Consider the following 27,845-nt stretch of genomic DNA (forward strand, 5'->3'; position numbering starts at 1 on the left):
TTGATGTTCTGGGTGTCACAAGTGAGGATCTACAGTCCTCCTCCCCAGGAGTGACAGAGACGGGGCATGGGGGGTGAACAGCAGATATTTAACATTCCTTCTCTGGGACAAAGCAGGTGCTCAAACTAAAGAGGGTTGCTAACCACCCCGTCACAGCCGAGGACAGGCTTGGGGAGCCCCTGTCCAGCCTCTCTTATCTGATGGCTTATGGCATGCACTGTTGATCTGGTTACTCACTTCTGGTTTAGGTGCATATGTGGCTAACTTAGTGGACTCTGTCACCCTCCACAATAGACAGAGGTGTCACTGGGCATTGCAGGCATCCCCTCCACATGCACAGGTCCTCTCCTGAGCCACAGGTATCTCACCTGGGCCTCCCCAGCACCAGCTCCTGGGGCTGCTGGCTCTCTGCCACCTGTCTTAGTCACCTGTCTGTCTGCCCCTTTCCTCCCAGAAACGGGAAGGGAGGGAAAAGACATCTCCCACTCTTGGGAAATCCAGATGCGAGACTGGATGTCCGTGCTGTGACCCCCACATAGACTCATTTATCCTGCACTTGGCCATCACTCAGTGCTCTGAAGAAGAACAGCTTCACTTTCTGAGCTATTTACAGGGCCTCCAGGGCACCACCTTTGCACACATGTGCCGGGCCTGGATCCTGCAGGTCTGCAGAACAATTTCAGACACGCAAGAGGCTCAAATGCAGTGAAAGAAAACAAACAAGAGAACCCAGGACTGTGGTTGCAGCGGGAACACAGGGGACCCTCGGTTTCCAGCGTGGACTCCGGCTAATGTCGCCATCTAGTGGCCATCATGGAGAGACGCAACCTGAGCCAGAGGGCCCATGGAAAGCCCCAGTAAATCTCCACCTCCATCAGACCCTCCCCGGACATCAGACCCTCCTCCCTCAGAGCCTTCACCTCCATCAGCCTCTCCTCCATCAGATTCTCTTCCATCAGACCCTGCACTTCCATCAGATCTTCCACTTTCCAGGGATTCACAGCTTGGGATCCTGGGCCAGGAAGATTGAGGTCCCAATAGTGTCTGAACATGAGAACCTCCAGGGACCCAAACCCCAGGAACCAAAAGCCCACTGGCCTTGGGGAACCCCTAAGCCCTCTTTCCACAACTCAGAGGTACTCTGAGTTCTAAAATCTGCAAAGGCCCTCCTTCCCATCCCCCACAGAAAGCAGAGGGTGGCATGAACTTTACACCCAATGGGCTTGGTTTAAATTGCAGCTCCTTCACCGGCCAGCTGTTTGGCTTCAGAAACGTTGCAAACTGTCTCCATTTCCTCAACTGTGAAGTGAGAACAATCATTTGTGGAGGGCTTATAATGAAGCGTGTATAGAATATGTCTATGTCAGTCTCCCCGCTTCCACAGACAGGAGGACTTGAGTTGCCCACTCAGTCTGTTAGGAGATCTTCTGGGGAGTCTCCAAAGCCCTGAAGTCTGGCCTCACAGGTTGTGCACTGCACAACCCTGGGGTGACATCTGCACTGGAGAGCAGTGAACAACTTCTACAGACATCTAAGGGCCACCCTGGGGCTCTCCCTTCCTCCTTCTGTTTCCATACAGTTTGGATTTAATCCCTTAAGCCATGCCACTGGGAACAGTCTGGGGTTCGAGGGTTTAAACTACAAGCAATATGCATGCTGAGAATATTCTCAAATAGCAGTCCTGACACGGCAGCACCCCAGAGCCCTTCCAATGAAGTAATGGGAACAGGTGCACAAGTCCATATGCATTGACTTGCATTTTTCCATTTCTCTCTCTTCCTTCCTTCAGTGGCCTCCTTGGATTTCCTGCATGTGTTATAGTATCCACAAGAGTTTTTCCTCAGATGGATTGTGAATACTTGAGGGCAAAAACTCTGTCTCATTCTTCTTGTCTTCTTCATGTCAGTATATAAACTGGGACTCAATACACATTCCTTGTTTGGATGGATGGATGGATGGATGGATGGATGTTTGAGTGGATGGTCGGTCAGATGGTTGGGTGGATGGATGAGTGGGTGGGTGGGTGGAGGTGGATGGATGGAGAGGTGAATGAGTGGGTAGATGCATGGGTGAGTGGTTGGATGAATGGATCAATGAATGGTTGAATGGATGGATGGTTGAATACATGAATGGATGGTTGGATGGATGAACAGGTGGATGGATGGGTGAATGGGTGGATGGATGGATGGATGGATGGATGGATGGATGGAGGGATGGACAGGCGAGCAGATGTGTGGAGAGGTGGACAGATGGGTAAATGGGTGGGTGAATGGATGGGTAGATGGTTAGATGGCTAGCTGGGTGGATGAAGGGACCAGGTGAGAGGCATCTCACAGCACACATGCAGTCATCACTCTCAGTGCTTACCATGTCTCTCATCACCTGATTTCAGCGTCTCCCTCCCCCACAAGGCTGTGTGCTCTGTGAGGGCAGGGCTTGGTCTGCCTCTCTCACTACTTTGCCCAGAGCACTAAGCTCAGGGCCTGGAGCACTGTGAGTGCTCAGGAAGTGTTTGTGGAAGAATAGACTTGGATGGGGGAGGTAGGATGAGAGTAAACCAAGTTTTCATTATTTCAGAAAACACAAACGAACAGACATGGCATATGTATTAAGATTACATGAGGCCAGGCGCAGCGGCTCATGCCTGTAACCCCAGCACTTTGGGAGGCTGAGGCGGGAGAATCACCTGAGGTCAGGAGTTCGAGACCAGCTTGGCCAACATGGTGAAACCCGGTCTCTACTAAAAATACAAAAATTAGCCGGGCGTGGTGGCAGGAGCCTGTAATCCCAACTACTTGGGAGGCTGAGGCAGGAGAACTGCTTGAACCTGGCAGGCAGAGGTTGTAGTGAGCCGAGATCATGCCATTGCACTCCAGCCTTGGCAACAAGAGCAAGACTTTGTCTCAAAAAAAAAAAAAAAAAAATACATGAAAACAGTAGATGAAGTTTGAAAGACAGGGTTTTAAAATATATGTCAATGACTTTATCTGAAATCCAAACAGCCACACAGTCGTGGGGCTCAGCAGCTGGTTTTACTGAGTATGTCATGCTCTTCCAAGAAAGGCAAGTGAAAGCTCCTCAGCTGACTTCAGAATAGCTTATAACAGGTTACATGAAAAACCCAGGAGGCTGGGTAGTGGAGGAACCACCAACCCGAGGATGTGGTGTCTATGTTTACTGGAGAGGGACAGATCAAGCCCCACATGAAAAGGCAGCCACTCCCAGAGTGCCCAGTGGAACGGCGGCCGTGGGGCTGTGCCTACTCTCAGGCGAGCGACACTCCCACCACGCCGACTGGTGGACATGACTTGGGAAGAACCAGAGATGCGTTCCTGGCCTCCCCAGAGTGCCCAGCACAGCACTGGCCCTCGGTGGATGCTCAGTGAGCCCGTGATGGACCATCCCAAATGGAGCATGCAGCACAAGCAGCCACATTTCAGTGTCTTGTGTGATTGATTCTACTTGATCGGAATCTGTGATCCACACGTATTACCCACTGTCATTCTTTACTGACTCTGAGAATATCCAGTAAATCAAAATACTCCTTTCCCCAAATGTTCTGTATGAATGACAATTATATTCAACAAAATTAGTATCGTGCATTGAAAACTAAGGCCATGTTATAATTCTAAGTTCATTGAGGAAAAACACTCTACTTTCAGGCGTGAGCTACCTAATACAACTCCAATTTATTTCAAATAAAGTACAGAACATTATCTCTTAGGATGATATAATGGAGAAAAGTCTAGACTAAAATACTGAGATTTTAGAACCATTTTCTTGCTAATTCATTCTGTGACCTCAATTAAGGAACTCATCAGCTCCTCTGGTTTCTCATTGTGTAACGGGTAAATCACACCTCCCACTGTGGTCGGATTATATGAAAAAACGGCTGTGAAAATGCTTAGAAAAATGTGAAGAGTGATGTGTGCATATGTTATTTCTACTTATTAAAAAGGTTGTCACATTAATAGAGTGCCTTTTGAGCCACTGTTGTGTAAATAAAAGCAACACCTTGGTACGCAGGAGAAAAGTCAAAGAGCCTAAACATCCACTAAAAATAACATTGGCAGTATATTTCTAAGACTGACCTATTTTCAAAGGAGCGTCAGGAGCACTGTCGGGTCTCTCTGAGAATGTGAAATATTCTATATTTGCCAAAGGGGTGATGGACGTCAAGCAAGAGCAAGCCCGGGAGGATTCGGTGGGCTGGTGTGGAGGGTCCCAGGTCTGGGAGGTCTGGGCTGTGGGGGTTGCATGGGTGGTGGTGGAGCCAGAGCACCCCCAGCACTGCCCCTGTCTCCCAGAGCCCCTTCATCTGCCTGTGGGCTGTGGCTCCTCTAAGACCTACAGGATGGCCTGCCTCTTGGGGGCAGGTGGTGGCTGCTGTCATCCCCTCTGGGTTCAGCCAGGCGCTGGCAGAGCACATCCGTCAGAGCAGACCCCCGTTAAGGCTTGAAGAGTTAAGAACCGAGGGATGGGTGGAGGTGCAGAGAGACACTGGGGATGCCGGGGGAGCCCGCCAGGGAAGCTCCAAGGTTCTAGAGGCAGGCTGACTCACCGCAACCTGTGTGGAGAAAGAGGTCCCCTGGGTCAGCTTGCATGCAGGAAAGGTAAAGTTAGTACCGAAAACCCCAGGAGGATGGGTAGTGGAGGCACCACCAACCCGAGGACGTGGCATCTATGTTTACTGGAGAGGGACAGATCAAGCCCCACATGAAAAGGCAGCCACTCCAGGGTGCCCAGTGGAACGGTGGCCGTGGGGCTGTGCCTGTTCTCAGGTGAGTGACGCTCCCACCACGCCGACTGGTGGGGGTGGCTGGTGCAGATACCTGAACCGGACGAGCACACCTGGGGCCCCTGCACCTTTGCACCATCCGTGGAGAACCCACCAGGACACTGGGAACATCTCTGAGTGGGGCTGCCCAAGGGTCAGCCTGGTGGGGGTGGGCGGTTTGGCTGATGGTTTTCAAAGAGCAGATGTCTGCAGGAACTTTAGAACTAGTGAGACAGTTCTCACTGCAAAAGACAGGAGCTCCAGGAGAACAAAGAAAGATGAGAGGCCAATTTTCCCTTGAATGTTATAATTTCGAGGAGTGGGACATTCAGCATGACCTTGGCACCAACCCACCAGATTTCCTTAGAAAGCTAGCAGGACAAGTGTTGGCCTCGTCGCTGGGATTCACATCTTAAATATTAAGTAAAAGGCACTGACATTTCCTCGTAACTCTATCTAGGGAGGTGACTGGCCTCTAGCACTGGCCTCATCTATGCTGTAAGGGTTCTGAGACACCAGAATAATGCGCATGTTAGTTACCGGGAGTCCTGGCAGGAGAGAGGAGTAAGACAAAGCTAACACAAGCATCCGCCTCGCATGGGCAGAATCACATCCACAAGCGGGTGGCGTTTTCTCTGAGGAAGTTGCCCAACAAGGGCAGCATGGAGGTTGCCTTTTGGAAATGTGTGCTGTAGTCTGGGTTTTGCTGTGTGACCTGGGAGGATTTGCTTGAGTTCTCTGAGCCCCATTTCCTCATTTTAAGATTGGAGCCAGTGTCTACTACACTTTGCTGAGTTGTTTCAAAAATCTGTTAAGGGGCTGGGTACAGTGGCTCACGCCTGTAATCCCAGCACTTTGGGAGGCTGAGGCAGACGGATCATGAGGTCAGGAGATGGAGACCATCCTGGCTAACACGGTGAAACCCGATCTCTACTAAAAATACAAAAAATTAGCCAGGCATGGTGGCAGGTGCCTGTAGTCCCAGCCACTCGGGAGGCTGAGGCAGGAGAATGACGTGAACCCAGGAGGTGGAGCTTGCAGTGAGCCGAGATTGTGCCACTGCACTCCAGCCCAGGTGACACAGTGAGACTCCGTCTCAAAAAAAAAAAAAAAAAGAAAGAAAATAAAGACCGGAGCACAGGAAGATGGGCTTGGCTGGAGAAGCTGCCTGCCCAACGAAGAAGGTGCAGTCTGGTTCTGTTGTCTCCCAACATCCCTGTGAGGTTGTGCTGTTATTAGCATCCTGTGTTACAGTTAGAAATCCAGGGCAGGAACGGATAGATGTCCCAGGTCATGTGGCCAGGAGGTGGTGGAGCTGGGCTGCATGGGATTTCCGTTTGGCTCCAGGGTCAGCTTTCTGAGCTGCCAAGCCTAGAGCCTCTCTTAGGCTAGTGTTCACATGACTGAAGGACCCTTAGAACATTGCCCCTTGCCTTTCCGCTTTATCAGTGACCTAGAGAATTTGTATTTTAGCAGCTGTGCAAGGGAATCCATAATTCTTAATTCTTGCAGTAGAGGCACCAGGTGTCCCAGTTAGAGGCAGAAACTGTTGTGGTTACAGGGAAGGAACCTTCCCAGGACCCCTGAGCCTCCCAGGGAGCCAGGCGCTGCTGCTCAGCTGTGGTCTGGGTCCTCAGCCACCTCTGAGGATCCCAAAGGGGCAGGGAACAGCAGTGAAGTTTCAGTTCAACTTTACACTCTAATAGTGAAAAATGCGTAAGCTTCCTCAGCATGGTAGCTTTTGGCCTTTGGTTTGGGGCCCATGGGGTTTGGGCCATGAAGACCCCCCTCCTCACCAACCCCATTGCCTCCCATCTGGGCAGGGGACACTGTCAGTACCAGCCTGCTCCCTTTTTGTCAGGCTGACAGTTTCCCCAGGCAATCCTGTCTTCCCTGTGCTCAGGTCCTTATTTTCTTGAGATAACAGATTTTTGAAACAACTCAGCAAAGTGTAGTAGACACTGGCTCCAATCTTAAAATGAGGAAATGGGGCCCAGAGAACCCAAGCAAATCCTCCCAGGTCACACAGCAAAACCCAGACTACAGCACACATTTCCAAAAGGCAACCTCCATGCTGCCCTTGTTGGGCAACTTCCTCAGAGAAAACGCCACCCGCTTGTGGATGTGATTCTGCCCATGCGAGGCGGATGCTTGTGTTAGCTTTGTCTTACTCCTCTCTCCTGCCAGGACTCCCGGTAACTAACATGCGCATTATTCTGGTGTCTCAGAACCCTTACAGCATAGATGAGGCCAGTGCTAGAGGCCAGTCACCTCCCTAGATAGAGTTACGAGGAAATGTCAGTGCCTTTTACTTAATATTTAAGATGTGAATCCCAGCGACGAGGCCAACACTTGTCCTGCTAGCTTTCTAAGGAAATCTGGTGGGTTGGTGCCAAGGTCATGCTGAATGTCCCCCCTCCTCGAAATTAAAACATTCAAGGGAAAATTGGCCTCTCGTCTTTCCTTGTTCTCCTGTTGGCTTAGATGGTGGGCAGTTGATATGGTGTGGATCTGTGTCCCCACCCAAATTTCATGTTGAATGTGATCCCCTTGTTGAAGGTGGGGCCTGGTAGGAAGTGGTTGGATCATGGGATGGATCCTTCATAAATGGTTTAGCACCATCCCCTTGGTGCTGTCTCATGATAGAGTTCTCATAAGATCTGGTTGATTAAACGTCTGTAGCACCTGCCCTGACCCCTTCCTCCTGCTCCAGCCATGGGAGAGGTGCCTGCTTCCCCCTGGCCTTCCGTCATGATTGTAAGTTTCCTGAGGACTCCCAGGAAGCCGATGCCGCCGTGCTTGCCGTCCAGCATCTGTAGTCGGCAGTCTCACACGCTGCCAGATAAGCCTCGTGAGTGCTTCTCTTCTTCTTTTATTATTATGTATTTATTTTTGAGGCAGGGTCGCCCTCTGGAGTGCAGTGGGGCAGTCTCAGCTCACTGCAACCTCCACCTCTTGAGCTCAAGTGATCCTCCTAGCTCAGCCTCTGAGTAGCTGGGACCACAGGCATGTGCCACCACACCCAGCTTATTTTTGCATTTTTTTAGAGATGGAGTCTTTCTGTCTTACCCAGGCTGGTCTCAAATTCCTAGGCTTAAGCGATCTTCCTGCCTTGGCCTTCCAAAGTGCTAGGATTACAGCCATGTTCTTTTTTTAGAAAAATCTCAAAATTTGGCCTGGCACGGTGGCTCACGCCTGTAATCCCAGCACTTTGGGAGGCTGAGGCGGGTGGATAGCCTGAGGTCGGGAATTCAAGACCAGCCTGACCAACATGGAGAAACCCTGTCTCTACTAAAAATACACAATTAGCCGGGCATGGTGGTGCATGCCTATAATTCCAGCTACTCGGGAGGCTGAGGCAGGAGAATCGCTTTAACCCGGGAGGTGGAGGTTGCGGTGAGCTGAGATCACGCCATTGCACTCCAATCTGGGCAACAAGAGCAAAACTCCATCTCAAAAAATAAAAAAATCTGAAAATCTTTACAGAAGTCACAGTCTTGGCATTTCCCACTGAAGGTTTATACCAATGATACTGCCCTCCATAAAGCTTGTCATTCATTTGTGGTGAACTATGTGCAAGCCCAGGAGAAACAAAAGTCCACAGGGGCAGATCAGAGAAGCATCTTCAGCCTCAAAAGGACATACGTAAGTTGGGGGTGTGGGCCTGAGTAGCAAGGTGTGGGGAATCCACTGTGGCATCCACACCACACGTGACAATCCCTGCGAGTGCCAGGTTTCAGGGACACTCGGCTGAGGACGATCATTAGGATCCATCAGTGATCGAGGGCGTCGGACCCCGTAGCAGGGCCTCTTGGGCATCTTCCCATTTGAATGTCACACCCTCTATACGGCCGGGACTGTTACCATGATTTCTTTTACAAACGATGAAACCGAGGCACCAAGAGGCTCAGGACCTTGCTTAGGCGGCCCAGAGAGTGGGTGGCAGAGATGGGATTTGTGGTAGGCCCCTGGGTCCTGCGGTCACCCACATAGCACTGCCGCTGGTATCACGGAGCCAGTCCAGTGGGTGTGTGAAGCGACTGAACCTTCACCAGTCTGCCTGTAGTTTCCCCTCTGTGCCTGCTCATGGTTGCTTTCTCAGAAGGGAGGATGCACGCCCCGTAAAGGGCCACAAAACCCAGACACATACACAAATCCACCCTTAGGCCAAATCCCGCTCTGCCGTCCCCATCACCGTGGGTGGCCAAGGCAGGACACGCTTATCAGACGCCCCCACTCCGCACCCACCTTCCTGTCAGCCTGCGCCTCCTATTCGTAGAACCCCTGGTAGTTGAAGTTGTCGGACTGGATTTTAAAGTTGTATCTCCCATTCATTCTCCGGTAGTGCACAGTCAGAAGGGTGGCTGCCCCCGCCACCAGCGTAAAGATGGCCACCACAAGGAGGACCACATCACTGGCGTCCAGGCCTGCTTCTGCACGTGGAGGCTCACCTGGGGGAGGAGGCAGGCACAGGTGAGAGATCTGCCCGAACAGGAGGAAGGCGATGGAGCGAGCCCTCTACCCAGATCTGGGGCTGATGGAGCTGAAGCACGGGGAGTGCAAGGCCCACGTGTGCACCCGTGTGCCTGTGGGTTACCAAAGGCGAGGCAGGTGTCCAAGCCCAGGACAGCATTGCAGTAAGGACAGCGCAGCCTGGGGAGGCCTGGGCCACGAGGGTGGGATGTAATCCCAGCTACTTGGGAGGCTGAGGCTGAAGAATAGCTTGAACCCGGGAGGTGGAGGTTGTAGTGAGCCGAGATCACGCCACTGCACTCCAGCCTGGCGACAGAGTGAAACTCCATCTAAAAAAAAAAGAAAGAAAAGAAAGAGAGAGAGAGAGGAAGGAAGGAAGGAAGGAAAGAAGGAAGGAAGGAAGGAAGGAAGGAAGGAAGGAAGGAAGGAAGGAAGGAAGGAAGGAAGGGAGGAAGGGAGGGAGGGAGGGAGGGGGGGAGGGAGGGAAAGAAAGAAAAGAAAGAAAGAGAAAGAAAGAAAGAGAGAGAGAAAGAAAGAAAGAAAGAAAGAGAGAGAAAGAAAGAGAGGGGAAGGAAGGAAGGAAGGAAGGGAAAGAAAGAGAAAGAAAAAAAGAAAGAGAAAGAAAGAAAGAGAGAAAGAAAGAAAGAAAATAAAGAAAGAAAGAAGAAAGAAAGAAAGAAAGAAAGAAAGAAAGAAAGAAAGAAAGAAAGAAAGAAAGAAAGAAAGAGGACCCTAAAAGACATGAAGACAGGGATTCCAACAGCTACTTGCACACCCATGCTCACAGCACCAGCCGCAGGGTGGCAACAACCCAGGTGTCCGCCAGCTGGTGCATGAATCAACACACTGTGGCCCACCGTGCAATGGAACGTGAGGCAGCCGTGAAAGGAATAAAGCGCTGATCCGCGGCAACGCAAATGAACCTTGAAGACGTCACGCTGAGTGAAAGCAGTCAGGCCCCAGAGGCACCTATAACATGATCCTGTTCATAGAAACTACCCAGAACCAGACAGAAAGCAAATGAGTGACTTTCGGGGATGGGCAGAAGGCGGATGGGGAGGGACTCGTGAGTATGAAGTTGCGTTTAGGGCGAGGAAAATGTTTAGAAACTACAGGGAGTTGGTGGCGATACAACCCTGTCAATGCACTAAACATCACTGAGCGGTTTACTTTAACACAGTTAGCTTGAGGTTATATGAATGTCATCTCAGTTTCAGTTTTTAAAAACTGTGCTACCTGAGAAAGATGCCAGCTGCCTGCTGGCTCTCTGGCCGGCCCCCATCAGCCCAGGGGCAGACGTGACCCTCTGCCCACCGTGTGTGGGTGTAACTTGTTGTCAAGAGCATCTATAGCCAGGTCACAGCTACATCCTGCACCATGCAGTCCCCTCCGTCTCGGGGTGTTGATCCCCACGTATCAGGAAGGTCTGCTTTGGAAAGAGCCTTTCTATGCAACCAGGAGCATTTGAGATCCCATTTTCATTCCCTGTATTGATTTCCGGGCAGTCTGCCCAGAGTGGACACTGCTGTACAGCATGGGGGTGTCACCATCAGCAAAGCTGTCCAACAGTGGCACTGGGGGATCCCTGGGGTGCTGAACATAAGCCAGCTAGAACCGCACCACTCCTCTTCCGGAGAGGGGACAGGGAACACCTCCCCCGCTCCAGCCAAAGTGACTCCAACCTCCCCAAGCAACTGAGGCCCCCAGATCCCGGCCCGCCACTTCTCCAGACAACTCCTAAATCATGATGGCCACTAAATCCAGCCCCCAGGGGCTCTATAGTGGACCTTCCTCCTGTGCCTCCAGAGACAGGCCACCTTGCCAGTACAAGGAGTGGGGGGTGCCGCCCTGAGGAGGCTGTAGAGAAAGACCAAGGAGACCCGCTTCTCCTGGCCACTTGCAGCCCGGAATGGCCCCAGACTGTCAGCCCCGGGAAAGACCCAGCCCTGTTCATTCTCCGCCTCTCCAGCTAGGGTTCTGTGACCTGCAGCTGCGTGCTCCGAACTGAACCACTAGCTAAGGGCTGGCCACAGGAGGTCCGCAGGCCAGTGCTGCCCACTGACTGACACCAAAGTCCAGGAATGGTTACTCCCCATGGCTGGATTAGCTAGAAGTGGAGAGCAAGCCCTGAGAACTGTGGATGGTAATTTCCCACAGTCATTGGCAAGGCATCTGGCCAAACAGGGCATCTCGCTGTTCAGGGAGGCTCCAGGCACGTGGCGTGAGTTGCGTATGCGTCATAACCGCTGGACCACACACCAGTCCATGATGCAGGGAGATGTCAATGATGGCGGAGACTCAGCAATGGCTGCTTTTGTAAAGGGGGATATAGCCCAGTGAGGGAAAGGGAAGATGGCATGTGGGGCTTAAAACCTAGATGATGGTTTGATGGGTGCAGCAAACCACCGTGGCACATGTACACCTATGTAACGACCTGCACGTTCTGCACATGTATCCCAGAACTGAAAGGAAAATAAAAAATTGCCAGGCACGGTGGCTCACACCTATAATCCCAGAACTTTGGGAGGCTGAGGCGGGCGGATCACAAAGTCAGGAGATCGAGACCATCCGGGCCAACATGGTAAAACCCCCATCTCTACTAAAACAATACAAACAAACAAAAGAATTAGTCAGGTGTGGTGGTGCATGCCTGTAGTCCCAGCTACTCAGGAGGCTGAGGCAGGAGAATTGCTTGAACCCGGGAGGCAGAGGCTGCAGTGAGCCGAGATCGCACCACTGCACTCCAGCCTGGGCAACAGAGCGAGACTCTGTCTCAAAAATAAATAATTAATTTTAAAAATTAAAAAAGAACCTGGGTGCAGAGGAAACAGGGCCCTTCCAGGGGTTTGAGTCCCAGCTCAGCCACCGCCTGGGGTCCTCAGTCTCCTCACTACTGAGTGGCCTCAGTAATTGCCCCAGGCCCTTCCTGCTGGGACACAGAGCACTCCCTGGACACTATCCTCGAGCTTTCTTGGCCATTTAGCACAGGGACATGCTCATGAATATGAAATAACTAGGCCAGCTAGGAAAGGCCATGGAAGGTTTCCAAACACTGAATATGCAAAAATTATGATGCTGATATACTATTTGTTGGTAGCAGACATTCGGGGAAGATGCCCAAAGGGATTCATTCTTAAATTGTCAATACACAGGGTTGAATTGTGAACCCCTCACCCCCTGCAAAAACAGATATGTTGACACTTTGGGAGGCCGAGGCAGGTGGATCATGAGGTCAAGAGATGGAGACCATCCTGGCCAACGTGATGAAACCCCATCTCTACTGAAAATACAAAAATTAGCTTGGCGTGGTGGCCCACACCTGTAGCCCCAGCTAGTCTGGAGGCTGAGGCAGGAGAATTGCTTGAACCCGGGAGGCAGAGGTTGCAGTGAGCCAAGATCACGCCACTGCACTTCAGCCTGATGACAGAGCGAGACTCTGTCTCAAAGGAAAAAAAAAAAAGAGACAAAACAAAAAACATATATGTTGAAATCCTAACCCCTAGTACTGTGGGGCAGGGCCTTATTTGGAAATGGAATTGTTGCAGATTCAAGTAGTTAAGATAAAGCCACACTCAGGTAGAAAGGACCCTAGTCCAACATGACTGGCGTCTTTATAAAAAGAAGGCCATGTGCACACGGGGGCACAGACTGGAGGGAGGTAGCTGCAAGCCAAGGTCCACCAAAGATTGGGCGCATCCAGCAGAAATGAGGTAGGGGCAAGGGAGGACTCGGCCTTACAATGTTCCGAGGGACTGGGGCTTTGCCAGCACCTTGATTTTGGATGTCTGGCCTCCAGAACTGGGAGAGAACAGATTTCTGTTGTTTAAGCCACACAGGCTGCGGGACTTTGTTACGGTGGTGCCAGGAAATCGTGAGTGTGATGTGAGGGCTGGGGTGGAGGGAAACCTCAAAATGAAGCCAGCCCAGTCCCCAGAGGACAGGGAGAGGACAGCAGGTTATGAATAGCCTGGATCTGCACTCACAGGCCCAGCTCATGCGGGCACCAGTTGTGGGAGCTTAGGCACATTCCCTAAAATCTCTGAGTTCTTCTCATTTCTTCCCTGAAGCGGAGCTGATGGTGATGGCAGGGACAAAGCATGGGAGCTCAGAGGCCGTGGATAGTGGTGAGGTCCTGAGGAACCTGTCTGCCAGCCTCCTCTCACCTCTGCAGTCTCCAACAGCGTTTCTGTTAATATACACTATTAAAATGCAGCGAAGTCCCCACCAACTGGGAGATTCCATGTGTCTAAATGATTCTGCTGTGTATTTGTATGATAATCATAGATCAAGCAAAAGCTACTAACACAATGAGAAAGAACGTTGAACAACATGAATATCTACAGTCCGTGTTCTTGAGTCTGAGTAATTACACCCCTATTACATTCGCTACTTCCTGCCTTGGTTATGCCAGTGTAGTGCTCTACTGGTTACAAGTGAAAAGTAGCACTTAATCAATAACTTCTATGGGCCAGGCTCTTTATGAAGTAGGAATTATTATTATTCCCTTTTCACAGATGAGGAAAATAAGGCACAATTCACATGCAGCATGCACAAAGCCACAAAATTGTTAAGTGTCAGAGCCAAGTTGTGAATCCAGGGAGTCTAGTTTCAACCTCACAAATCTTAGCCTCACAAAGGATTCTTAGTTACCGTTAGACACTCACAACAACCTTATGAGGTAGGCAGGGCATGTTGCAAAGAAAAGTCAGAGTGTCTGAAACATAGTAGATGAATGAATTCATGAATAAGTAGGTGGATGGATGAGTGAGTGGATGGATTAATGGACAGACAGATGGATGATGGAGGATGGATGGATAAATGGATGGATGGATGAATGAAGGGATGATAGAAGGATAGATGATAGATGGATGAATGGATGATGATAGATAGATGGATGACAGATGGATAGATGGATGATAGTTGAATGAATGGATGGATGGATGATAGATGAATGGATGGATGGACGGATGATGGATGGATGATAGATGGGTGGATTAACGAATGAGTGGATGGATGATCAATGGATAGATCGATTGATGGATGGATGATAGATGAGTGGATGGATGGATGATAGATGAATGAATTGGTGGATGAATGGATGACCAATGGATAGATGGATGGATAGATTATAGATGAGTGGATGGATGAATGGATGGATGGATGGATGATAGATGAATGCATGACAGATGAAGGATGGTAGATGGATAGATGAATGAATGGCTACATGCATGGATGGATGGATGGATGGATGGATAAATGATAAATGGAAAGATGAGCAGATAGATGTATGGGTGGATGATGGATGAACCACATAGCTCATAAGCGTCAGAGCCTATAATCAAACTCAGGTGTCCCAACTCCAAGTGTAGTGCTTTTCTTCCCTTGTTATGACATTCCCTATAATATCAATGAATGAAGGAGGAAGTTTAATTTCTATTCATGAAAGAACACATTATCTATTAATGAGAATGTATTTCACACATATGCTATTTCTTATAGTGTTAAAGAAATAGGTTGACCCGTTCTTCCCAGCAATTTAAGAAAATGAAGAGTGAGGAGAAGCAGGTTGTCCTAGCACCTTGACCAATAGTCACCTGATGACCAGCTCAGGGGCCTGGGACACAACTCTGAGATTCTGAGTGTGTAGTCCTGGGGTGTGGCCTGGGACCTGTGTCTACTTTTTCAGTTTCCCAAATGCTTTGGATGAGAACCAGCAGTTCAGTCACCGGCCAAGACTTCCCTCCTCCTGTTGCCCAGCTTCATGGCCAAGACCTGAGCAGCATTCAGATTCCGGTTCACACCCTGCATCCAAACCTCAGAAGTTCTCATACAGGGAGAGAAGGGAGAGGGTCACCACGATTAGGGAAAAAACAACAAAAAAGGAAAACCAACTAGGATTAGGCTAAGCAGCAAGAAAGAGAAAAAAAATCAAAATAGCAGTGGCTTAAAGCACATGGAAGTTTCTTTTTTTCTGTCATAAAAATGGGGGCCATGCTGGGCACGGTGGCTCACACCTGTAATCCCAGCACTTTGGGAGGCTGAGGCGGGCAGATCACGAGGTCTGGAGATCGAGACCATCCCAGCTAACACGGTGAAACCCTGTCTCTACTAAAGATACAAAAAATTAGCTGGGCGTGGTGGCGGGTGCCCGTAGTCCCTGCTACTTGGGAGTCTGAGGCAGGAGAATGGCGTGAACCCAGGAGGCAGAGCTTGCAGTGAGCCGAGATTGCGCCACTGCACTCCAGCCTGGGTGACAGAGCGAGACTCCGTCTCAGAAAAAAAAAAAAGTGGGGGGTCAGAACCCAGGCCTGCCTTGGCCACTTGCCCACAGTGTCCCGGGGAAGCCGGATCCCTCCACAGACTGGGCCCCATCGCCCTAAAGAAGAAAGAGGCAGAGGACAGGCACAGACGTCTTTTAAGGAGGGTGCACCGCTAAAAGTTGTCACATGACTTTCCCACTTAGATCTCATTGGCCAGAACTTACTCACATGGCCGCACTTAGCTGCCAGGTTGGAATTACAGTTTTTATTCCTGGCAGCCACGTACCAGCAAAAGCTGGGGTCGCTATTCCTGTGAAAGGGGAGGAGAACAGATACTATGGGACAACTAGTGGTGTCTCTCTTAATACCCAAAGCACACAATTTCCCCCAAACCAATGTATTTTTTTCAAAATAAGATGATGGACTATACAGAAAATAAAATGTTTTTCTGGAAAATTGATGTGGAGTTTTGAAAATACATGCAATGTAATTGGCTGATGGAAGTTTTAAACTGAGGATGAACAGACATGCCATTTTTTGCATCTTTTGAATAAAATAGCTTTTTCTTGTGCATGCATTTGTGCGTGCGTGCACACACACACACACGTTGACATGGTCTGATTATAGCTTGCGTTCTTATGTCTTAACAACCCACTGGGTGTATCATTTACCCAGTGTCAGAAAACTTCACCAGCCTGATATTATGCAGCTCAAAACATTTCATTATGTAACTTTGTGCCTGGCCTTTTGAAGTCTCAGTGTTTCCATCTGTAGCATGGGTACAGTAATAGCTCGTGCTCCTAGGGTTGCTGAGAGGATCATATTACATTCTGCATGTGAAGAACGTAGCGCCAGGCTGACACATAGCAGCTCTCAGTGAACAGTAACTATTAGTATTTCTATTATTATAAGCCTCTTAGAAGTCTCTCAAGAGTTCTGCATTTCAAAACAGTTGCTTTTTTGTTTATATGCTGGTGAAAAGGAATTGGTTGCATCTTTTCTTTCGTTGTCTAAACCAAGTCATCAACTCACCTTCAGACCTGACGAGGGGTCCCCAGGACATCTGGTGTGTGGCAGAGGTTTCACTATTTTGCAGCAACCGAAAGTTATTGCAATTCTGGTTTTTTCCAAGGAGAGAAACATCAAATTAATTGAACACCACTTACGCGAAAGGAGCTACTATCAAGGATGCTAATGTGATTCATGCGATTTTATCCTGCTAGAAGTTGCAAGGCAAGGGGGCTAAGATTAGACAGAGGAGTGGGAGACCCGGTGAGACCAGGGTGGCGGGTCCTGGTGCAACAAGAGGCAGGCCCAGGCGTCAGCGGGGAAGGAGGCGAGATCTGAAAGAGCAGCAGGCTGGAAGAGACCCCTTGAGCTGCTTTTGGTTCCTAGAGCTGCTTCCTTGGGTCCCTTGAGGACTGTGTCTTGGTCACAGCCCTAAGAGTCCCTCTGTGTTCTCCAAAGGCGGCTGCAGCCATTTGCACCCCTCTACACCTCTGCCTTACAAGAAAGACTGCCCGGCTCAGTGACATGGTAGGATCTGCTCACTAGATGCCTGAGATGGGCTGCAACATGTCCTCCAAAAAGGTATGGAAGTCCTAAATCCCAACACCTGTGCATGTGACCTTATTTGGAAACAGATAATCAAGCTGAGGTCATTGGGATGGGCCCTAATCCACTATGGCTGGGGTCCCTATGTAAAGGGGAAATTTGGACACAGACATAGATGTGTACTGAGGGAAGGTGATGCAAAGAGACAGGGCAAATGTCGTCTACCAGCTAAGGAACGCCTGAGGCCACCAGAAGCTGGGAGAGAGGCCTGGGACAGATCCTTTCTTTAGAGCTCTCAGAGGGAACCAGCCGGCTGACACCTCCATCTTGGACATCCAGAACCAAGACAACATGTCTCCACTGTTTAAACCGTTCAGTTTGTGGTACGTTCCTACAGCAGCCTGGAAAGCTCATACACTATCCACTCTAAAAGGGCTTGAAAAAAACAGTGTGCCGCTCCTCTTGTAAGGAATCCTCTTGTAAAGAACTTGAGAGCCAGCCACTCCCTGCAAAGACCAAGCCTGGCAGTGGCCGTCTGTGTGTCTGTCATCTCTGAGGCTCCAATGGAACCAGGGGCAGGCTCCTCGTGTGTGGCCCTCAGCCTGCTGTCATTAGGACCTGAGGTTCCTTGTGTCCCATTGCTCAGGAAGATCTACCGTTTGAGCAAAACGGACATGAACAGAATCAGCCTTCCTTGTGTTGCTTTTCTATCCACGTCCCGCAGATGCTCAGAGCTCGGTCACCCAGGAAAACAGCCGCATTCTGCGACGCGTGCTCAGATGAGCGCAGGAACAAGCACTCCCTCCGAGGAGAGAGAAGCATTCGGTCACTGAGCAAAAAGCAGTGTGCACCCTAAGCTGTCCCCTGCCTCGGACGACAGGAGACCAACACGTGGGAACCGCATGTACTTGTCTGTGATATAAAGCACAGCTTTCAGACCTCAGGATTACAAAACCTATTTCAAATTCGAAAGTCTAAGGAAACAGGAATGTAAAATTAGCCCTGCCTAAATGTTGAAGAAAGGAAAGGGGAAAAAAACTTTATTAAATAACAGAGTGGCTGATATTTAGTATGTTCCATCAATGTGGTTAAAAATAATATTTAAAAAACATTTTTACACCTAAAAATCACCTTAGAAGCACTAGGTATCATGGCAAGGCAGTGCTGATGTGACAGCTGGTTGAACATTATGGCCTCAAAAAGGAAATTAGCTCAGCCACTGAGAAATGGGAAATGCCCACCAGTTCACATGAGTCCTCCGTGCAAGGGCTGCCTGCTGTGGAAATACCATTTCAGACGCAGAGTCTGCAGGACAGGCACAGCGACTCCTCCCAGAGGTCGGCCCCGAGCCACTCGAGCCCCAGGCTGCTATTAACAGAGCCTTGCATCATAACGATAAGCAATGTGAATCCAACCAAACGTTTAGAAAACCAAAAACACACTTACGATTTTGCACGTGGCCCCGGGGGATTCCATGCAGATGCGGAGTTTGCAGTGCAGATAGACGATAGAGTTGTTGATAAAGGAAAAGATCCTCAGCTTGAACTGAGCCTTGCTGGAGTTGCCGTTCTCAATCACACTGGTGTATGTGTTGGGCACCGGGCAGCTGAGAAGAGAGGAAAAGGGACTCCTTGCTTGTCAGCGAGTCCTGCTGTCCTTGTTCTCAGATAAGGTTGCTCACAACTACATCTGACAACGCTCACAGATCCCACAGGCTCCATGGGAGTCGAGGACCGGCCACCTCATTTATTCCCCAAAACCCAGGTCCATGACAGCACTTGCCTGAAAATCCTGCAGAGTCCAGAGCCAGCCACACAGCCAGGCCAGGCAACGGCAGTGCCCGCTTGAGCCCTACCCGTTCTTAATGAAGCCGCAAGCATTGCTGGATGGGGGTGCCTACACTCCTGAGCCCTACCTGTTGTTAATGAAGCTGAAGGTGACCGGGTCCCGGGCGTTGCTGGACGGGGTTGCCCAGCACTCCGTCAGGACCACCTTGAGGTTGCTTTTCTGCCTGTAGAGCCCCACTTCGATCTTGACGTCGTCACTGGCAGACACGCTATAATTCTGAGGTATGGGAGAGTCCCCGATAAACAACTGCATTTCGGTAACAAAATTTCCAGCGCCGTGGAGGTCCTCAATGATGGTGTAAACCCTGCAAGAGGAAGCAGCTTGCAGGAGGTGGCTTTCAGGAGGTGCATTATCGTGGCCCCTCTCGTTCCCACTTCTCCCCCAAACCACAGCTCCAGAGGAGCGTGCAAATGAATGAGAAGATCCCCCACTGCCAATGAGAGCACACGGAGGCCATGTGTTCAAGACTGGCTGGTCCAGGGGTTGCCTCCCTCACTTGTGTTGGTGGAGACTCAGTGGCAGGTGGGGGGGCCACCTAGCATAGGAATAGTGGTGTCTGGTGGAGGCCGTGGGTGGGGGCCTGCCCGTGGCTCACTGGAAGTGGGGCCATCCCATGGGGTTGGCCAGGGACGTATTTGGCCTTGTCTGGCTGGCCCTGAGTGGGAAGTGGGAACAAAGGTTGGGGAGCAGCCCAGCCACACCCATTTGTATATTCCATCTCAAAGGAAGGGTCCTTAAGTGGTTGCAACCCTAAAGAACTCTGAAAGCGCAGGTGCTCTAGAGGCACGGGGCTGTGGAGCAGCGGGGGCATTTCTCCCTCACCCCCACTCCGGGGTGAAGCCGGAGGACGTCAGCAGATCATTCTGGAAGGCACAGTAGATGGGGCTCAGGATCTTCAGGTGGTGAATGATGCCCTCCGGGGACAGGTCGCTCCTCAGCGTGGTCCTCACCACGGTGTTCGTCACATTCTGAGCACAAAGTGGGGTGTGAGGAGCTCCCAGGCCCCAGCCGGCCCCCCACGCCCTGCTGTCAGCCATGGCTCTAGGTGCTGGGGGGACCGGGGATGGGGATTCTTCTCTAGAGCTTCTCCCCAGGAGCATTGAGACCCTGGCGATTCTCCCAACCATAAATCGCCCAAGAGAGCCTAAGGGCTCGGCCTCTGCCCTTTCCCTGTGGACCAGAGGAGGCAGAACCTGAACCCGTGTGGATTCTGTGGCCGTTGCACAAATAAGTCTTTCTGGGAAACTTAGTTTTTGACAAGTGTCAAAAACCATCAAGAGCTCCTGTGGATTCCAGGGCCTGGGTGACTCATCAGAGACAAATTTCCCTTTTCTTTCAACATGCCCCAAACCCTGCTGCATTTAATAATCAAGCCAAGCATGGGTCTAGCTCAGAAAAACACAGAGGGAGCTGCCGGCTGCAGGCTCCGCCCGGGGCCCCAGCCCTGGGAGGCGCTGCCGCCCCCCTGGAGCTGCTGGTGTGTGGGTGGTGCTCTGAGCACCAGGCAGGGTATCCTGCACCCTCAGCCCCTCCAGTCAGCCCCACAGCCCTGCACAGGCTCGAGGATGCCACAGAGGCCTGCTCATGTGCACCTCTCACCCCAGACCTCCCTCACCACAGAAGCTGCCAGAAGCCACAGGAGCCACTGATCACTGCCCATCCCCCTTGCAGACATCCCCCCCTGCTGCCATCGCCTGGCCTCCAGGTGGCTGTCTAAGAATCTCTGAGGGAGTAAACTAATTCTGGGCAGTTCTCCTTAAGTCGTGCAGTTTGAGGGGTTGAGGGATGAGGAAGGTTTTGTAGCTGTTGAAACAGTGCAGGTCACTCCTTCAGCCCAGGGAGGGTCCGAAGAGCCCCCGAGGGAGCGGACTGAGCTCAGCAGAGTGAGCTGCGCCTCTCAGGCAAGCTTGTGCTCTGCAATGTCCTCGAACACGTCCATGTGAATCCCTCAGCTTCCTGGCCACCCTCAATCCCTGCTCCAGGCTCCAAGCAGGCTCCACACCATGGAACCACCTTATGTCTCCACCTCCCCACCTCATCCCTCAGCCTCTGGGGCTTTCTGGCCTCTGCCCCCCAGGGCTAGCTCCTTACTCAGCCCCGAGGTCCACGTCCCAGCCTCCCGCTCAGGATGTTCACCTGGCTCCCACCTTGTTGACTCGCAGACATTGACACCCCATGCCGGACTCTGGGTTTCATCTGCCAGCTTTACTCCACCCAGGGCCACAGGCCACTGTGTCCCCACTAGGGAGTGTGTCCAGAGCCCCAACCAGAAGCAGCGCCCCCTCAAGGTTTCTCAAGAGGCAGAGCCACAGAGATGGGGCTGCTTCTCGGTGCAGGGCGACTTCGAACCTGAACTCCCATGGACCCTGCTGAGCACCCAGGGCTCAGCCACCGAGTGTGGATGATGATGCCTGACCCATGGGGTCACTAAGGGGCTAAACATCGTCATGCATGTAGAATGTAGAACTCCCAGTCAGGCAGGTCCACGGCAGTTTCAGGGCACCACACCTCCCAATCCCTTTTTTTTTTTTCAGAATGCAATGCCTTGGACTGTTCAAAGGCCCTGAGGGACAGAAGCCCAGGGCCCAGAGTTCCTGCCAACGACCAGGAACCACCATTCCTGCCTAGCTCCCAATGAGGACAATGTCCCCATTAGGAAAGCCTTCTGGCCCTAGCTCCTGGGCCAGCCAGACACTGCTCCCTGCTCAGCCCCATCCACAGCCTCACCTTTCACACCAGGCCTCATACTCCACCCTGCCCACGAGTCCACCCTTCCATCCCTGCCCATCTGGCCAGAACCACTTGGGCAGACTCTTAACTCTGCCACGGTTTCCAGCCTCCCTCATCTGGCCGTCCCCGGCATGGCCCTTGGATACACTCACCCATGGAACGACGCTGGCCTTTCTAGGTCGAGCCCCTTCCCAGAAGGCCACTTCCCCAACCCAGAGCTGGCATGGGCTCCCTCTGAAGCCGCCGGCCCCTCCACGCAGCTTCCCTGATCAACCCTGCATGCCCAGGCCCATGCAGCCCAGGCCCCTGTGCCCAGTACTGGGCTGAGCTGATGGAAGGTGCTGGCTCTCCCCTCCTCTTGTCCCCACAGCAGGGTCCTGAACATGAAGCCTTTGTGTTCTGTGTGGGGCCAAGTGGGGTTGGGGACGAACGAGGGCATGCGTGGGAGCATTCACCATGACACAGGGGCACCCTGGGAAGAAGTGGGACCTGGAGCCAGGTCGGCCACCTCGTGGGTGCCACACACTAGAGGCTCAGAGTAGACCCAGGACCCACTGGCCCAGAGTCACCTGCAAGGGGAGATGCTGGAGCTCATCTGTGCACACGGAGGTGCAAAGGCCTCAGGCCAAGAAAACCTGCTTTCCCTACCTGGGCTCCCTCTGTCCTGGGAGCCCTGCAGCCCATCCAGGACCCTGAAATAGAGTGTTTGCTAGGAACACAGTCCCTCCAACAGGGGAGTTCTGACTAACGCCACCCAATGCCCCCCAAACACCCACCCATACATACACACTCACACACATGGACAAACACATCCACACATGCTCAACTCATGCACACATGCACATACACACATTCTCACATTCACACACTCACACATTCATACATGCATGCACACCCACACGCACATAAGCATGCGATACACATGCATGCACACACGCACGTACATACAAGCACAGCCATGCATACATACATACACATTTGCACACACAGATTCACACATGTACACACATTCACACACATACACACATTCACACACATGCACACCCCCACATACACAGACATATTCAGACACATGCACACATGCACAGATGTATACTCGCACACACACACTTTCGCACACACACACTTTCGCACACACACTCTCATATCCACACACAACTCCTTGGCTTTCCTGCCTCTTCCTATCCCGCTGCCCCTCCATCCTGTCTGTGCAGGGAGGAGTTTTAAGCCCCGACTCTGGAGCCTGCCCCAGCACTCAGCACCAGAGTCCCTCCTGGGTGGACTCACAGCTCCCTTCCAATTCTGGGGTGCAGGCTGGTCCCTGGTTGAGAACTCAACCCTGTCCTGACCCCCCTTGCTGGGTTCCCCTCGGGGTGTAGAGTCTTGCCTGGCCCTCCCCTGTAGAGGCCCATGCGACCTAGAGCCCCCTGCGCCCTAGCGTGCATCCTGAGCCTGGCTCTCCTGGCCTTACGCTCTGCATGACGGTCCCGCACTCGCTCCAGCCAGCCTCCAGGAGCACGTGTGTGCCATTGCTGTGGCTCACGTTGCAGGAGGGGTGGCTCAGGTACAGCGAGGACTCAGGGATGGATTCCTGCTGCAGGAAGCGCTTCTGGATGGCGACAACCACCTTCTCGATCTCACAGAGCACCCTGACTGCTCCCGTCAGGTTCAGCCGCCGGGGCAGGCCTTGTGGGGTGGGGCTGGTGTCTTGAACAAAGCCAGCCTTGGTCCCTGCTGTGGTGAGAGGCCTCTCTGGGCTGGTGGCCCAGGTTTCGTTGCCATGAGAGTCACCTGCAAGGCACAAGGAGGAAAAGGCAAAGAGTGGCTCTGTGTTTGGGGTTGGCATGGAGGGGCAGGGGTAAGGAGCAGACTGGAGCTGCCCTGCACTCTGCACCAGCCACACCTGGGAACCGCATGTTCCAGCCACAACTACATGTGTGCACGCACACACACATGCACACACATACATGCACACATGCATACACGCACATGCACACACGCACGTAATGCACACACATACACACACGCACACACATGCTCACACATGCACGAACACACATATGTGCACACATGCACACGCACGCACACACATGCACACACATATGTGCACACATGCACACACATGCAAGTGTTGCGTATCTCCACCAGCTCAGGGAGCCAGGCTCACCATGGGCCCCCGAGGGCCAAGGACCGAGGGACCTGATGCCGGGGATGTGCCAAGCCAGTGGACACAGGATGAATCTCCTGCTCTCAGAGCCCTGAGTCTGTTCTCTAAGATGGGGTAATGATGCCTCCTCTTGAGGTCCTTGTGCCCAAGTTTCCCACTCCAGCTCCCTTCTTGCCCCCAGAGCAGGTTCAGTTTCAATGCCTAGGAGAACAAGGGGGCCCGGAAAGGCTTCCGATCCACCCACCCGTTCTCGGGGTGCTCCCTCCCTGGTCTATACGGCAGCAGACCCCAGACACAGCTCCGCACGTGCCCTGCACCCTCCTTCAGCAGTGGCTCCGTCATCTGTGGGCCTGGTTTGTGCCTTCTTTTATCTCAGAGTGGGGCTCGCCCAGCCCCAGCACCCTGCAGCTCCACCCAGCTCACTCCTGTCTCCAGGCTGTAGTCCAAACCACTGCTGAGGCCTTCACAGTTGGCTGCTGCCTCACCCGCCTCCCTGGGCAGCCTGCTTCCTGCTCTCTGCCACCCATCTTCTGCAGGTACCTGCTTGTGAGATCATGCCCGTCAGCAGCTCTGTTCTCACCACGGCACCCACCCACCATGCCCTGCCATCCCCACTGGGTGCCGTCTTAGCTATCCGTTAAGACCAGCTTCGAGACACCCCTTCCAGGAAGCCCTCCCCGGCCACACTCCCTGGACTGAAGCAACTTAGCCTCCTCTGTGCTTTCTGATTCTACCTCAAGCAGGACACGTTCTACAGCCCCCTGGATACTGCCCTCACTGGTATAAACGTCCACCTCCCTTTACTTGACGCAGATTCCTGGATAGCAGTGGGCATCTTGGGGTCAGCGCTAAATCCACTAAGACCCCGTTTTTCAGGAAAAGAGCTGAGTGGAAAGAGTGGCCGAGAGGAAACCTTCCCCTTGTGTCGCGTGTCCCACGGCTGCGTGTTTCACAAGACGGTCGCTCAGCATCTGCATGTTCACACCTCATGTATGTGTGTATTTTCTCTTCATGGATATCAGAGCTAGCTCTCGGAGAGATAAGGCACTGCCCAGAAGCCTGGACACGTATGAAAGAATGGGAAGGAACGTGCACACCCATGTACACACACATACACATACACCTCACACACACACGTGCACCCACATCACACGCAGGAAACTTCCCCAGGACACAGAAATATGACCTCATAGGGACAAGAAGCCCTTTGCATGTGAATGTCCTTAAATAAAACTGATTATGAGATAGTATTCCAGAAAAAGAAACGCTGACATCATTACCTTCACAGGGTCTGCCAGAATATTCCACAGGGAAATCGGGGGCTCCTCTCTCACAGCTACAAGTGAAAGACCCGAGGGTGTTTCGACAGGATGTCCCGGGCACACAGTCGTCCTCCTTCCTCTCACACTCATCGTAATCTGCCAATATTTAGAAGACAAAACAGAAGAACATCCCTGGGGTCTTGCAGGCTCACAGAAGCCTCAGGGGAGAGTGCATCTCCCAGACAAAGCTGGAAACTCCAGCCAGAGCAGACTGTGGTGAAGCTGGCCAGTTCTGGAGAGTACAGGAGGCTTCCTGCCGGTGGGGCTGGGAATGGCTAGGGAGGTCTGCAGGGGCTCTTCTGGAAAGAGGATTCTGGCCCAGAGCTGGGAGGGAGATCTGGGCAGAGGAGGGCCAACCCTTCAGTTCCCAGGAGTGACCAGGAGATGCACAGGCCCTCAGACCAGGCCGCAAGCCCAACCCTGGGCAGAAGGCCTTCAGGCCATTTGCCTTTCACCATGATGCTCGGTTGATTATTGACAGCAAAACAGGTTTACTGCAGAACATGGACAAGTACCAGAAAAGCATGACCGGGGCATGTTGGCATGTGGACATATTTCCTTCCGGCCTTTTAAAATGCAGGCATGCTCTGAGAGCATAGCTTGCCTCTGCTACCACCTAGCTCCATGCAAATCCGCAAACCTCGATTCTCATCATTGCACAACAGCCCAGGGCAGGGACACCTGGTAATTTAGCACCTTCTCTGTAACTGGATGATTGGGACTTCCAACTCTTTTGCTTTTAAAGTAACACTGAAGATGAACATCTTTGTATGTAAACTATGGTCCAAACTGAGATCAAATTGGGATATTTCAGAATCTGATATTTCAGAATCAAGGTGGATGGCCACTTTGAAAGCGCTTGATTTATATCACCAAACTGGTTTCCAGGAAGCGTGAGCAAATCCTTCTGCCACCAGCAATCTGTGCAAACACCTGCCTCACTACACTTTCACCAGTATTCATGTCAGCAGTAAAAAGACCTTTTTTTGCAATTTGATGGGCAAAAAGTTCAACGCGTTTTAATGGGGATGTCTTGGGTTACCACATCTTTGTTAGTCATTCATATTTCTTCTTTTATACCTTGTCTGTGTAGATCTTTCGTGCATTTATCCATCAGGTTCTTAATATTTATCATCTATTTGTATGATCTCTCTATATATTTGGGATACTAACACTTCATCAAATTATTGAATTTTTTTTGTTTACTTTGCTTTAAAATGGTGCCTTTATTTTGATTTATCTCTGCATGTAGTCAGTATCTCATCCTTTTCCTCTGAAAATCGTATTTTCTTTGAGAAGTCCTTCTTATTCTAAAAATCAAAAAATTAACATTAATCTTCAATTTTTAAAAGGTCTTTGGTTTCTGATACATGTAACTATAAGCCATTCATCATCTATTTTCAAGTATGATAGGAGAAAAGAATCTAAATTTTCTTTTTCTCCCTGCTTTTCTCGTTAATTATTTTTACTGGGATCTCCTTGGGAACTGTGCTTGGGAGAGGGTCTGGTTGCAGAGAGGGATGCGTCTGCCCTCAGCCCATGGAAACAAGCAGCAGGGGAGCAGTAGACCCCAAAAGAAAGCAGAACCCCTGGGCATCTGCAGATTTACCTGAAGATGTTTTCAACACTTCAACTTTTACAAAATTATAATCACAATAAGAGGGACAGAGAGGGTCCTGTCTATTTCACATCTTCATCTAATTCCGGGGGAAGAAGGACTACCTGGGCACAACACAACATCTTTCAAAAGCGAAGGGTAGTGGCTGCGCTCTGGCTGCCTCTGGTTCCGGAACATGGGAGAAGCTCAGTCCCACCCTCTCATACCCTGTGTGAAGGTGTCGCCTCTGATCACCTCCAGCAGAGGCGCGGTCTGGAAGGCAGTGAGGAATGCAGCTGACACCTCCTGGACATCCACATCTGCGATTATCAGCAAGTGAAACTCCACCACGACGCTGCCATTGGTGACGCCAACGACTTCCATCCTGACCCCGCCAGCGTCCATGTGCTGACGCAGCGTGGCTGGCAGGGAGCCCCGCACCTGTGAGGAAAGAGGCCATGTGAGGAGGTCCCCACGCTGAGAGGAAACAGATGCCCGTCTCAAGGCGGTTCCTCCTGCCAGTCTGCCCAGCAGCAGGGCTGGCCCATAGCACAAAGGTAAAAGCCACAGGTTGGTTCTGGGCCCCTTTCCTGTCTGCCACGTTTTCAAGCCCAGCACAAATGCCTGGGAGTGTCTGTGATATGAGAACAGCCCTTGTTTCCCCCCAAACCAGCAAACAGCTTCAGAAAGATGCCTGTGGGGTAAGTATAGGACTTGGGACACAGGCAGAGACCCTACCTCATGGGGCTTACAATTTGCTGGGGGCTCACAAGGGCTTCTAGAACCTAATACTCCTGGTTTGCAGCCACCGAGGGCAGGAGGCTGAGTGCGGGGTCGTGGGGAGGGACACCGCTCCCACTGCCTTCTCTGGAACAGCCCTTTTGCTGCTGACACTGCAGAACATGTCCCCTTTCATTCTCCCTCCCTGCCTGTCCCCAGACTCTTCCTGTGAGCATTTCCAACATCCCTATTAGGACAGGGGGTTCCTGCCCCCAAATGCCCCACTTTCTACTCTGTCTCTTTGGACAGAGTCACACGTCACACACTATATGATTCCACACTAACCCATCTTGGTCAAAACACCTGAGGCAGGAGAATGGCGGGAACCCGGGAGGCG

At 51.6% G+C, this 27,845-nt stretch overlaps 1 protein-coding gene across 2 annotated transcripts in view; it reads right to left on the bottom strand.

Annotated features, from left to right (window-relative positions):
* Window positions 1-4,131: 4,131 nt before the first annotated feature.
* The window catches only part of UMODL1 (uromodulin like 1), a 66,657-nt gene continuing 42,943 nt past the window's right edge, over window positions 4,132-27,845 (bottom strand). For both annotated transcript variants that reach the window (XM_025379879.1, XM_025379878.1), the window contains 9 exons: window positions 26,956-27,169; window positions 25,090-25,227; window positions 23,114-23,433; window positions 19,735-19,880; window positions 18,980-19,216; window positions 18,511-18,670; window positions 16,543-16,627; window positions 9,026-9,228; window positions 4,132-4,567 (listed from right to left, as the gene is read on the bottom strand). In XM_025379879.1, the coding sequence (XP_025235664.1) occupies window positions 9,047-9,228; window positions 16,543-16,627; window positions 18,511-18,670; window positions 18,980-19,216; window positions 19,735-19,880; window positions 23,114-23,433; window positions 25,090-25,227; window positions 26,956-27,169 (1,482 nt within the window). In that variant the 3' untranslated portion in view covers window positions 4,132-4,567; window positions 9,026-9,046. The remainder of the gene's footprint in view (window positions 4,568-9,025; window positions 9,229-16,542; window positions 16,628-18,510; window positions 18,671-18,979; window positions 19,217-19,734; window positions 19,881-23,113; window positions 23,434-25,089; window positions 25,228-26,955; window positions 27,170-27,845) is intronic.

This window comes from Theropithecus gelada, chromosome 3 (assembly GCF_003255815.1).
Source record: "Theropithecus gelada isolate Dixy chromosome 3, Tgel_1.0, whole genome shotgun sequence".
Classification (NCBI taxonomy): domain Eukaryota; kingdom Metazoa; phylum Chordata; class Mammalia; order Primates; family Cercopithecidae; genus Theropithecus; species Theropithecus gelada.